Raw genomic sequence first — 14,305 nt, forward strand, 5'->3', positions numbered from 1 at the left:
CTGTTTTGGCCCTCCTTGATCTCTCTTCTCCATTTGACACAGTAGACCATGACATCCTACTTGATCTCCTTTGGTTCCACTATGGCACCTTCAGGTTTGTCCTTGGATGGTTTGTCTCCTACCATACAGGACATACACAAGTAATTCTGTCACAGATTCATTCTTCATCTGTGAAATGTCCACTTCAGCCTGATGTTTGCTTAACTCACCAGTGGCAAAGTAGTGCAGGGGTCAAGGTTGGGGTGGTTCAAACATACTGGACCTGGTACTCACCAATAATATAGAGTGATGTACTCCCTTCCCCAGTGTCACTCCCTCACTGGTGATGTCAGACCACAAAGCTCTCCTTCAAAATACAAATTAACTTGGTAACCCCAGCAAACCCTGTAACAGTTAGAAACTATTCTAAAGCAAACTACATTTTATTTAGTGACAGTTTGTTAAATAAAATTCAATGTTCCTTCCAACCTCGAGTTCACACAACCTATGTGGAGTTGTTCAAACAGACTCTGTGCAACCATGTAAATGGCTGTATACAGGCTGCTGTACCTACTAAAAGTGAGCCAAAAAGAAACCTAAAAACAAGCCACACTGGTGGAACCCTAACCTTAATAGGGTATATAATAAGAGGAAAAAAGTCATGAGTAAAAATCAGGAAGAGCAACTCCTATAAAGATAAGAACTCTCTAATTAAACTAAACAGGAAACTAAGTAGTCAAGATAGACTTAGAGGCTTACAATAACCAAAACTCCTTCTATAGCTATATGCAAAACCTAAAAGGCAGCACACATCAGTGTACTGAACTAGTGGTCAGTGCTGCCACCTTCACTGAGCAGAGTGACATACCAAATCTTCTGGCTGACAAATTCAGGTCAAAGTTCACCCACCACTCCGCCATACCTCCCTCCATGAACTATCTACTAGCATAACTACCCAACTATTAACATGGAACAGGTCCTGGTGATGCTTGCTAAAGGCCAAAACAGAACCTCAGTGGGTCCTGACAATATCCTGGGAGGCCTCCTAAATAGCTTGAAACATGATCTATTAGGACCACTTGAGTCACTTTTCAACTACAGCCTCAAAACAGGCTCTGCATTATGAGAATGGAGGACTGCAACAGTTATCCCACTTCATAAGGGTGAACCATAAACTAACCCCAAAAACTACAGACCTATTAGTCTGACTAGTCTAATATGGAAAGTCATGGAACAAATTATCATGGAAATGATCAACAAAGACATAGGCAACTTTTGGACATTAGACCCAACCCAGTCTGGCTTTGTCAAGGGAAGATCATGCCTACCAAACCTGGTGGACTTTTTTGAGAAGGTCACCAAGGCAGTGGATGGGGAAAATGGTGCATACCACCTACCTGGTCCTGGCTAAGGCACTCAAAATATCCCACTCGGGTATAGTTCACAGACTGACTGAAATGGGCATAAACCCCTACATAACTGGACTGCCACCTGGTTCAAAACAGGATGCAGGGAGTCAGGACTGGTAAGACCATCTCCACTAGGAGACTGTTCACCAGCAGGCTACCTCAGGGATCCATGCTGTGTCTGCTCCTGTTTGGCAACTACTTCTTGGAGGTAATGCTTAATGTCATGGACCTTTGGCTGACCAGTTTTGCAGATGACTGCAAATTGGGAAGTATCAAATATGTTATACTCAATGCTCACTTCGGCATGTACCTGACCAGACATATGCAACAGCTGTAATGCAGACAAAGGTTCCTTACCTTGAAAATCCAGGTTATAAACACATTATCCTATACAAATCTCCTTAACAGCTCTATACATGGTTATATACTTGGTTTCCTACATGTTACTGAGAGGTGATCTATGACTGGCATACAAGGCATCCTTGGATCCAGCTCTGATGGACATTTTGTGACCACGAACTAAGATTCTTGCTGGATCCTGACCAGAGGAAAATGTGGAAAATATCAGCAGAGCCAATGGAAGTCTTATGGATCTACTCAACTTCCATCTGGAGCCTAAATATGGATTTACTCAAGGAGTACCTGGAGCATAACTACAGATGCAGTTTGGATTTCAAGGCAGCTTGGCCAGTTTTAGTTGCAAAGAGTACTGGGTTTCATTATGAGACTTTAAAAGTACAAATGTAAATGACCAAAAATGATGTTTAGTAGTAGAATGCTGTTTTATTTTATGTTGAAAGATGGCTTAAATTTGACTTTTGCATTGTAAATAAATTGCACTCCGAGAAAAGAACCATCTCCAGTGTATTACATTTGTCCAGATAAAATCGCTTTAGATAGTCAGTCTAGCAGACACTCTCTGATACCCTCCTTGTGAGAGGAATAAAGACACCTTGTTGAAGCTTCCAGGAGTTTATTCAGTTAAGCAGGTAGATGGAAGAGTGTTCTTGTTCTAATATATTACATTCAAGAACCCAGTTATTTAAAGGCAGTTACAGACAATGATGGGTGGGGTCCATGGGAGCTGACTGGAGCAAAATCTGCGAGATGGAAAAATAAGGAACCAATTCCAAAGCTTAAAGATTAGTCCCTTGAGTATTCCTGTAAGGCCCATGAGGGTTTAGCAGCTCAGCAATGTGTGGGATCTCACTCTTAGTTAAAAGGTTTTATTTTTATTTTTAACTTCTAATAAACAATATGTGACAACACGCTACTAGTATATTTAAGAAAACACTTTCACCTGAGCTTCCACAGGTCCATCTAATAGAGTGGTTTACACTTTGATCATTGAAAATGCCTGCTTTTATGAGGTTATCACCAGACTTTATTACTTTGTTTTGTAACACGTAAAATGAGAGGCTGTGTCTGCATCAGTGTGGCTCATATTCCTTAAAGCCAAATATGAAAGTTTTAATACAGAACTTTTTCCAGTCTATCCCGTGTAATACGAGAGGCTGTGCCCACTTTTATGATGCTCATTGTCTCCTGAAATACAATATGAAAGGCTAATATTCTCTTGTTCAGCAAAAAAAGTTTACAGTGCCTGCTTATAAGAGGTTCATATACATGATTAATGTGGCCAGTCCCCATTCTTCTTCCTCTTGATGAAGACAGAGCTTTTTATATGCAGGGGAGGTAGTCACTTAAAGCTACACTAGGTGATTCCAATTTTTGAGCAAGTCATGCATCCAGAGAAATAGCTTACAGTGGAATACAAGTGACAGTGCTAATTTTTTACAGAGTTCATTGATGCGCACAAGTTCTAAACCATTTCCATTACTAATTGCACTTTGTAAGATGTTAGCCCTTAAGAAGCTATCGTTATTTGCATGACATCTATTAAAATTTAGTACAACAGGATCATCTTCCTTCCCAGTACATATATCCCTAATGTGTTCCTGTAGTGTCACTCATTACATTTGAGTTTCATATGTGTAATATAAACTACAAGAACGTTATAACATGTGAATCACAGACTCAGTATCACAGCTAAAATACCCTCTGCTTTAAAGTCTCATGTCATTTATATATTTAACCTTACATACATATTCACAAATATTACAATGTCTACAAGAAAAATGCCATAAAGCTCTCTTAGAATGACAGTATCTTGACTTCTCTTAAATTACTATGTAGTTATGGTGAATATTTGTGAACTAGGCAAGTATGCAGTAAATGGACAGAATTTTTGACTGAGACTAATAATATAACTAAAATAATTTTGTCATGAAGTTATGGAAAAAACTATAGCAGAAAGGGCCTATTGGAGAAAATAACCATTTCATTATTCAAATAAGCAGTCTATCTGAAAATGTCACGTAGTCAGTAATACTAAGGTACTATATTTTATTTACTCAAGTTCCACTACAAACCATTTTTATATATTTTTAATGTTTTTTTGTTTTCTCAAGCTCCAGTATAAGAGATTTAGTTGGTCGGATGTTTGTGTCTTTCAGCTTTTCCCGGTTAGGGGTCGCCACAGCGGAACTCCGGTCTGCTAATGATTGGTAGTGGATTTTTCCGTACCTGGTTACCAGCCCTGATGCACAACCTTCAACTAAGGCATGCCCCATTCACGTATCCTCTACACAGAAGACGCTCTAGCTGAGAATCGAACGGGATGTCTTGCTATGAGGCGACAACGCTACCGCAGCACCACCACCGCGGATGTGACAAGCCATATTTGGTACTATGTAAAATTCATCAGTGTGAGGTATCATCACCAGGTTTCAAACTGTGCCTTAGAAAAGAGCATATGATAAGGCCATGAACAAATGGATTAGTACAATGGCCATCAGTTTCAAGGAATATCTTATCAATAAAAAACATCAGAGACACCATGGTCTTTTGTTATGGTCCTTTTCATCCTCTGTCTCTTTGTTTACATTACCATATTCCATTACAGAGAAGTAAATTATAATGGGCACACATCTCTGGTGCGCATTTTACCACCTCATGATGACTTGTGTATAATAATGGATTACTAAAGAATAGAAATTTTTTGAAATTCATATATCTATGAAGGAAAGAAGGAAAACAGAAAAGATATTCATTTTCAAAATACCTTTGTCATTAATTTTCACAGTACCTTTTCATGGTTTCAACTTCCTGATGGCCACTTTCTCGAGAAGAAAAAGTTGCTACAGTGGCTATGAAAGGATGACTTTCAGTCTCATTACCCAGTCTGGACAATACTGCACGAGCTGAGCTGCCCTGAATCCTGGAGCTTGATGATGGTCCTTCCTAAAAGGGGGAGAAGAATTTTAGCATTTGTAACATCGCATTAAGGACAGTGATATATATCCTGAGAGGATACTGGAGTGTGCAATATAACAATTTATGTTCATTCTGACATATATACTCCCTCCAGCAGATGCAAAATAACTTTGCATGACATTAAGAAGGTTACTGTTTGAAGGTGTTCTTTCCATGATGATACTGAGAATGAAGCTGATTTGGTCAAGAAGATGAAGAGTAAGGAAAACTGTGCAAGAACTGTGCAATGGCCTTGTGGCTAAATAACAAGGCTACTCAAGCTACAGTTTATAAAGGTGTTTTTTCACTGACATATGTTAATCTGGCAATTTTGCAGATTTCAGATTTTGTTTCTGGTCATCTGGACACTTGTGATAAGCAGTTGGGGTCATGTGAGCGATGCTGACTTGATGAAGGAGCAGCTTGATACGTTGTCATCCCTGAAGTAAACTGCTGCAGAAGTTTGTGATAAAACTTTGGAGATGGCTAGACATACTGCTTACACTATCAGCTGGCAAGTATGGACAGAAAAAGCCAGGAGGAATTTGCATTTAAGTGGTGTATGGCATGGGCAGTAAGATTTGAACTGCTTAGGATTTATTAGGTCCAAGATGGTACTGGGGACTGTTTTTCAAAGCAAACTTTTGTTAATGAGGAGCTATACTGGCTGGTATTAAGCTTGCCTGAAAGGAAATTTTGCTGAACAAAGGATCGTATTAGCTCAGTTTGTTTTATGGCATGGGAAAAACAGGTTTTATTGCAGATGAGGAAAGAAGGTAGGAAGTGTATTGTTAAGAGGCATCTTGCATTTCTGACCATGATTTTTTAGCTATCACTCATCAACAAGGCCTCAATTTTCTAGATATTCAGATGATTTCTCTGTTGTGTTAAAGTTTTTTCCAAGTGGTATTTAGGTGTTTACTACTGTGAAGTCAGCTTTGGCAAAGTTTCAAAAGTCACATTGACAGATTGATATGGATGTTGGAGAGCCTGAAGAGCAGGCTGGGGTGAAAAGTGCAGATCCTCTATATGAGGCAGTGCTTAAAGAAGAGTGGAGAAGAAACAAGAAGGGTATGATGAATCTGTTAAACTTATTATGTGCCCTTCAGCTTGCTTTTATTGGCCAGAAAGAGTTTTTACGTCTTTGTGATTGTTTAGATACTGTTATTCTATTTGTAAAATAATGCTAAATGCTGCATATGTATCTGCTGGTTTATGCTTGCACTATTCTGGACAAACAAAGACATGGCTCTACTGACATTATAATTTTGTTTCTATTTATTACTCCTTCAGTGTTTTTGTAAGTGAATATCTAAAATGTAAAAGCTAAGATGGGTCTGCAAGCATGTTAAGCTGTAATGACTTTTTGTAAATCAGCTGACATTTACTGGCCATAAGAGTTTAATGGTTTTCTGCGACTATTTTAAGTGCAGAATGGTTGAAGAAAGTAACTTGTACAGATTCCTGTAAGGGCAGTGACTGGAGGATGTACTGGAAAGTAATGGAATTTGTGAAGTGTTTGCTGTTTGAAAAGAAAAACATACACCCTGGTGCCAGTCAGGGTTGATGATTTTCATGACAGCTCTGGGGACCGTCAGTCTGAGCTTTTGATGGTGAATGGCTGCTTTTAGCTTTCCATACGTGAAATTAATTTGATGGTCAAGGAGCTTGTAGTGTAGATACCTGTTAGTTTTCTAATGAGTTGGCTGGACTGCTACATGGACAGGTGTGACTTGGCCTAGGCTGGTATTACTACGTTTTTTGGGGGGATGCATCTTTGGTAAGTAGTCCACTGGTGAATGTCAACTGTTAATAGTATTTGTTTGAATTATTATGTGAATAAAGGAAGATGAGGGGGTTAGATGTTTATTGCTCCAATGAGTATACAATATTAGTGTAGTGCACTGAGCACCATGAGTACAATCCAGTATTGGAAAAATGACAAACTACTTAATTACTTCTGTTGAATGATACCCAATCTTAACAATTGTTAAGCACAATCCTACACCCTGTTTATACTGGGTCTCATGCTAGACACTAAGAATTGAAAGTGCCATCTAGCAAACAACATTGGCAGAAGTTAAAATAGCCTTGTTACAGCCTGCTGTCTATACCTGTAATCTGTCCCAGATTTTGTCTCATAATGTTGCCATCACCTAAGATGTATGCTGCTATCTGTTTGACAGAGCTCACTAAGTGCTTTTCATGTTTTGAAAGTTAGCAAAACAGTTTGCATCTTTTTTTCTTGAACTAGTAGCACATAGTGAAGATAAAACTCCATGCACTACAAAGAATTATGATTGCATCTCTGATCCTTACCTACTACTATTACATGCTCTTGACATGGATGCCAAGAGTCCCCTCTCAAGCTTTGTTTTCAAGGTAAATTTCTTGGCATGCATGTCTCAAACACATAATAATATGGTTAGAATCCAGGACATGATCATAATCCTCTGTATTATAAATGTCATGTTAGTTGACCATGATGTGCTATATAGGATTTTCAAAGCTAATTTTTTAAGTGGGCAAGATCCGTTAAGATTGGAGTGTGGAGGTAGTACAAGGTGTAAGTTTTTCACTTTTAAGCTGTCATCGTGCAACAGGGCAGGGACGTGCTACCTAAATAATGACTGGTAAGCACCTAGGAAAATGAGGAAACCAGCATTTAAGTGTAGAGGTATTAGTGATTACAGTGATAGTTTCACTGATGATGGGTAAATTTGCAAAGTTAGGCTGCTTGAACATATGTATCAGTAAGTGTAATACTTGGTTAAGTATACAGCGAAGTTTGTTGAAGGATGATATCAGGTTCTGAGTATATACTCATTCTAGGATTAGTAATGGGCAGGGAGTGGAGACAAGATGGATGTTTAGAGAGAGAGGTACATGGTGCAGGTAGATTAATGGTTGTCTGGCCAAGTCTATTACCTCTAGCAAGATACTGTGGGTGGCTCAGTGATATATCTGTTGAAACAATTAATCAGGAACAAGGGTATTGTTATATTATGATGATATTAGGATGGCTTGTATCACCTGTTGAATAAACTGCAGTTTTTGCACTGTTGCCTTAGGACTGTTGTAGATTATAAATGATGCCAGCTGAACAACAAGATGTCCTTTTTGTGGTATGGCAATGCATGAGGAATGATATTTACAATTATGCTCTTTTTGTAATAACTATCACAAGATTAAGACAAATGCAGATATTGTAAAAATGCATGTTTTCTTAAATATTGCTTTAGCTTAATAAAAGTGTTTTTCAAAACAAAATTTTTATACGAGTTCTTCAGCAATACCATACACAGCAAGGCAAAGATTTCTTTCCATAACTTTAAATATTGTCTCCTAGACATTCCTCCTTAACCAAACTCAGTTTGAGAGAAGATTCAAAGGCTAATATAATCCACTTCCCCAAAAGAGAAAATACACCCCCACAAAAACACACAAATTGTTCACAGACTCACATGTACTTTTTGGTCATGGCCAGATTTACTGACTCATTTTGGTCAAATCTCATTTGTGCAAATGTTTCAGTGAAGGTTAATTTACGTATGCAGATGTTAAACTGAACAAATGGTATTTCATTTGTAGTATGTCTACATGTCAATGACCTTAGGGATAGAGATGGGGTATGGGTTGGGGCTAGACAGAGGTGTAACAAGGCAATCTAGTTCCCAAAGTAATATAACCATTCAGGCCTTTGCACTTCTCTTAGGTTTCACCACTGTTTAATTGTCAAATAAATTTGCTTTGGAAATGACATAAATGTGTTTTATATTTGTTGGTTGATAGATTTCTCAACTGTGGTGATTTAGCAGAATATGAAATTCTGAAACAGATATTTTGCTGATATTATATAAAACTGCCCAGCCAAACAATATGTGTATGCTGGGGACCAGTTTGAAAATCTGGGGCCAAAATGAGTGAACTTTCTATATAAAAATGTATGTTATCTGAGTTGGCAGTCAGTGCATGAGAAGTGAAGACGCACCTACAATGAAGGAAGATGATGATAACGTCCACTGCTCCATGTCAGTTATGTATGGGTGGGGTGAGAGTGGGGTGCAAAGTGAATGTCATTTATATTGAATGTTTGGGAATATACATAGACTGAGAAAGCTACAAAAGCATTAAGGATCTTAAGACATTTACTATGTAAACATGAGTATCTCTTCAGAATTGTGTTTGAGAATATTAGACACCATGTGAGATGCAGTTATGAAATGCAAAAATAAAAATTGGCTAGCAGTTATATGCATTGTCCTGACCTTAAGAAAGACATTAAAGATTTATCTAAGAGTTGTATTGGATGTCAAATGTTCCAAATGTACCCATCAACTAGCACAGGCACCCATGGGGACTACAGTCATATCTATATTTGAGTGCACATGTCTCTGCAGCAGCATTCATGGATCCACTGTTATTCATGGTTCTACTACATCTTGTATAGTCTCACCTGGTTGAAACTTTAACCTGGTGAAGCAAACTGTTCAAAGGTTCAAGTGGAAAAACTAAACAAAAAATGCATTTTTAGGAAGGAAAGGTACCTGTATCTCCCAGGCTTTACACTTCAGCCCCTAACTTATATGTACCAATGCCAAAGTCAAATGAAAAAAGCAAAGCTAAAAAAATTTGAACTGATGTTGGCACACACACAAAAACATACTGGCAGTGATTACTTATGCAAAAAAAAAAAAATCAGGGAGTTTCACACTGGGAAAGTGTACTCAAAAGAGATAAACATCATTCACTTTTATGCTTAACTAAAGGTATGGAAGCTGTTATTCACTGCAGTGGATGGACATTCTAAATAGCCAGACTGCAAAAAGATTGCACACAATGTTCGCAAACAGCAGTGTCCCACAACAAACTTAATGCTAATGCTTCCTGCTGTATGTCAGAAAAATGTAAAGCCTTCAAAAATTGAAATATATAAAGCAGTTTGCATCTGTCCTACTTAGAAATCCATCAAGTGGAGACTCGAGTTCAGATTGTGGACTCTTAGAATATAATACCCACAGCACCAGTAAAGGATTAGCAATGCTGTTTCACAACAGGAATGTGAGATCAAGATTAGAGCTACTTAAGCCCAATGTTAAGACAATTTCTTACAAACAATATGAACACATGAATGTCGGACTTGATATAAATTATTCTAAGGACAGCAAGAGCTGGCATGGGATTATATAACTATCAAATGGCTGTGAGGTCAAAGTACATCTAAATCAGGGTCCTTTGGGGGTTATATGTGGGGTTCCCTATTAGAAGACTGAAGACGCATTCTTTCAAATGCATCTTGGTTGAACTCAAAAGCCTGAAACGGCAAAATATCGAAGCGGCTTTTAAGCGAATTCTTTCCCTGGGAAAGAATTTACTTGGCCGCTTCATTACTTTGCCATTTTCGGCACTGTAGTGCGGTCTCAGAGTTGGTATATTTAAGTAGGGGGGTGTGGGGGGCGAAACCCCCTACTTAATGTAATGTTTAAAGTGTTTTTTGTTTTTTTTTTTGTTGCAACAGCGATTTTTTTTCCCTAGGAAAAAAAAATCACTGTTCTGATAGTCGAAACTGTAAGCTTTCGCTTACATAGGGTCGATTAATCACCGTTCGCTTTTTTAAGTGTTCAGTGATCTAATATAGACCCATATGTAGAGCAGATAAAACAAAATGGAAATCTACCAATGAACATTTTACCAGCCACTAGAAAATTAATAACTACATAAACAGAGAGACAAACAGGCACTCCTGTCCTTAGCATCACTCACAGAAGGATGAATCACAGTGGAATTACAACTGTGGTGATTGCTAACTTAACAGCAATACCAGCACAAAGCACAAACTCAAGGATTCATGTCAACTCACTGAAAGAACTTCCAAAAGGTACAGTTACAGTGAAAATAAATCTCTGAAAGGCATTTATAGTGAATCACAAAGTATGCCTTTTTGCAGGAGGGAAGCCTCCCTGCACCCTTACAACCCCAAACTTATATATACCTACTTCATAGTCACTCAATAGTGTTGATAAATGCTAACTCCATTAGCAGTAAAAGTGACTTTTTAATGAATTTACTTTGTGGTAACTGCACTCAAAGAAACTTCCATTCATACTATTCCTTGACTCCCAAACTCCAACCACATGCCAGTGGACAAGGCAATTTACATGACCAACAGCAATACATAACATCTTCAAAAATGCAGAAGTAATCCTATTGACATTTTCACCTCTGGAAGCAGAGCTACCCAATGTTAGTAGGAAGCATTTGGCACCTACACATAAGGAGCCTCTGAAATACTGTCATCAGTACCTGAGGAAGAAAAAAAAATGTGGAGACTTAACCTCGTCAAAGAAGAACAAAATGAGGAAGTACTTTTTTTGTTTCTTTACACATAGCATCCAACGCACCTACAAACCAGGGTAATAACTCATAGGTTCATAGAACGTTACTAGGCTAATGGCAAGTATCCCAAGTATCCCATTTGTTCTTTTTTAAGTAGTTTGCAGAACAAATTTATGAACAGAGTGGGTCTATGATCAACACCAACTACCCCTGTCCATGAGGGACATGGGTGCCACCCCAGGGGTGAATTTGCAGTCTCCCATCCAGTTATCTAGGTTGTGTTTGAATAGAGTCAGTGAGGAGCTCTGTTTTATGTGAATAGGGAGTGTATATCAGAGACACAGCAGTCCTGGGAGCCATATCTGTCTCTCCAGCATGACCTGTTAATGTCACAATCTAGGCTGAGATCCCTAGAGCAAGTGACTTTTGAGCCATGTGACTTGCAGATGTGCAGCATTTCCATTAGGACAGGATTGGAAGATTGCCCCATAGGCCAGGCACAAGTCACCTCTCAGCAGCCTAAAAGATACAGAGTAAAGTGACAGAGCTTTCAGCCTGTCCACATAGGTCATAGTTTGAAGTCCCTGTATTTTCTTAATGAGAAACCTCTGAGGTCTCTCCAGCTGCTGCAGGTGTCTGGTGAATTACTCGCAAAAGGTGTTATAAGTCATGCTACTTAGCATCTGAACTTTGCTGTGCAGACACTTAGACTCAAACATTCCTGGCTCAACATGCTTACCACATGAGTTTCAAAAAGAAGAAAAACTCAACTTAAAGGCTTCCTAGTTTGATTTGCCTTTATTCAGTTGCATGCTGCATGTAAACAGCTTAAACTGCACATAGTAGACAAAGATGAACTGTGTGGTATTCTGCAATGCATTACACAATGGAATCTTGCTTTTTAGCTTTTCCTTAATAATATCCATAACTCACGGCTTTGAAAGAACTTAATAAATCCACAAGTGATAGCCCAAAATTTGTTTATAAGACAGGATGCAATGAGAAATAAGAATTATGTTATAATGATCTTGCTAATAGAAGACCTAAACCTTATGGTCATAAAGGTATCTTCCATGGTACAGCTGTCATTTTTATAAATTAATTACTGACATTTATTTTTGACATCAAATCAGTAAGAATATATACATTTTTAGTCACTGTGCATCTTATATTACAAAGATTATTGTCAATTAGCTAAAAATAAGAGGTGCCTTTAAGACAGAATATCTGAAGAATGTATTTTAGATATGAATAGTCAGCATATGTTTTTGTTTAGAGTTATACAAAAGTTACATCAAAATACTAAGGGAGGAGATATTGTGCTGGAGGCAGAAACAGCACACTATAAATGGATCAGATATGTACACATTAATATTGAACGTAGTTTAAATACTTCAGCATTTATTAAACCAGTTTTGAGGAAGAAAAATTTGAAAGTCTAAATTAATATTTTAAATAATATTGCTACAATTAAAAAAAGGTTTTGTATACATAATAATGTTCATGTGATCTATTAATGGTATACACTCATTGATTTGTTGAATGTGTCACATGGATATTATTTAAACTCTGTTAGTAATTAAACATGATTTTCAGCACTTGATGCAGAGCTAAGTTCAAAAGCTTTACATGTATATTGTATGTGCTATTATTTTTTAATATTAAAGTGTGGTAGTTTGAAGCTTCTATTGGACTCATTTGTTCTGGTTGATTAATTATGGTAGAGCTTCAGTTAGCAACATACTTCATTTTAAGGTGTTAGCGTGAAACTAGGGGAATATTCAGAAACAATTGTAACCTGACCTTGCTGTAGTAAATAGGATAGTGAAGACAAAGCAACACAGTCCAAAGGAATTAGGTATGCATAAGTGTGGACATAGCACAGACATGCCTAGGATAGTGTTGCATAATGAAGCCTTGTACATAGGCGGCAGAAGCTGGTGAAGACTGGGGGAGGGCGGAAGGTGAGAGGGGCATTTAGTGATCTAAAAAGGGCAATTTTTTATAACTATTTACTACCACAACACAGGTTCACTTGGAGGACATTTTAAGCTTAGCCAGTTCCCTTTTGGTGCTTGAATTAACATTTCCTGATTGGTCTTACCTAGTCCATGGCTGATAATTGTATATTAGCCATAGTGAGAATAACTGTGATCATACCATAGATAATATGAGGGGACCCATGTAAGGGACACAGCATTTAGGAGCTGCTTTAATTAATTAGTGGCATGAAGGGCAATCCTGGAATACATTTTCTATTACCCATCCTTAGATCTAAGTTGCATTTGAATATGGACAGATGAGCTTTGTTTTATTTTTATGGATAGTCTGTTCTGGAACAGTGGTAGCCTCTGTGATATATATCCATCTCTCCACAACATTCAGTTTAGATACCTGGAATGAGTATTTCTGATGCTATTTGACTTGCTGATGTTCAGTAGGTCCATCTGTATTAGGTTGGAGGATGCCTTTTATGCCAGACATCTCACCTCTAAGCAGGGGTGTAGCTAGGATTTTCAAATTTGTACTCACAGCTCTCAAACTGCTACCCCCCACCCCAGCCAAGCTACGGCCATGCTCGTAATTCACGGTTCGCTCTTTTAGTATCGATGAAGAGGCATTCACTGTAATGCCTCTTCAGTAATATAATATAAATTTACTCAAACTCAGTTCATTGAATTGAAAATGAACCTGAAAGTCAGTTCTTTGAAAAATGCAGCATGGTAGTTGGGAGAGTATTCATGCTTTTGTTTTCTGTAACTAAAGTACAGGTTTTGAGCTTGAGTAAATTACTAACCACCCGCTACCCCTAACTAGGGTGTTTCATTCACACACATACCCCATCTACCTCTTAGTGCAAGAAATATGGACAAAGCCTAAAATAAACAGGGACAGATATTAAATAATGTTCTTGTGAACTTAGAAAGTTGCTAGAATAACAGGATTTGTGCTAGTATGAATTTTTCTAAAGGACATGAAGTCTGAAACTCAAATGTGTCATTATTTAGCAACTTCAGCCTTCAATGATTTTCTAGAAAATCACAAAATTTATGAGGAACGGACAAAAAATATAGGGCAAAAATCTGGACATTCTGCAAAACTCGGACAGTTGAGAGGTATGCTACCTACCACACACACACACACACACACACACACACACACACACACACACACACACACACACACACACATACCTCTCAACCTTTTAGAGCAACAAACCCATAAATAAACTGAGGCAAAGGCCCAAAAATAAAGACTTTTTTTAA

The 14,305-nt window shown here is 38.0% G+C and overlaps 1 protein-coding gene across 1 annotated transcript in view; it reads right to left on the minus strand.

The window, feature by feature from the left end:
• LOC122799665 overlaps nucleotides 1-14,305 on the minus strand; it is a 1,990,791-nt gene that overhangs the window by 1,074,312 nt on the left and 902,174 nt on the right. The window contains exon 25 of the mRNA XM_044068913.1: nucleotides 4,537-4,691. Coding sequence (XP_043924848.1) covers nucleotides 4,537-4,691 — 155 coding nt within the window. The remainder of the gene's footprint in view (nucleotides 1-4,536; nucleotides 4,692-14,305) is intronic.

This window comes from Protopterus annectens, chromosome 1.part0 (assembly GCF_019279795.1).
Source record: "Protopterus annectens isolate FY-2018-M chromosome 1.part0, PAN1.0, whole genome shotgun sequence".
Taxonomy (NCBI): Eukaryota; Metazoa; Chordata; order Ceratodontiformes; family Protopteridae; genus Protopterus; species Protopterus annectens.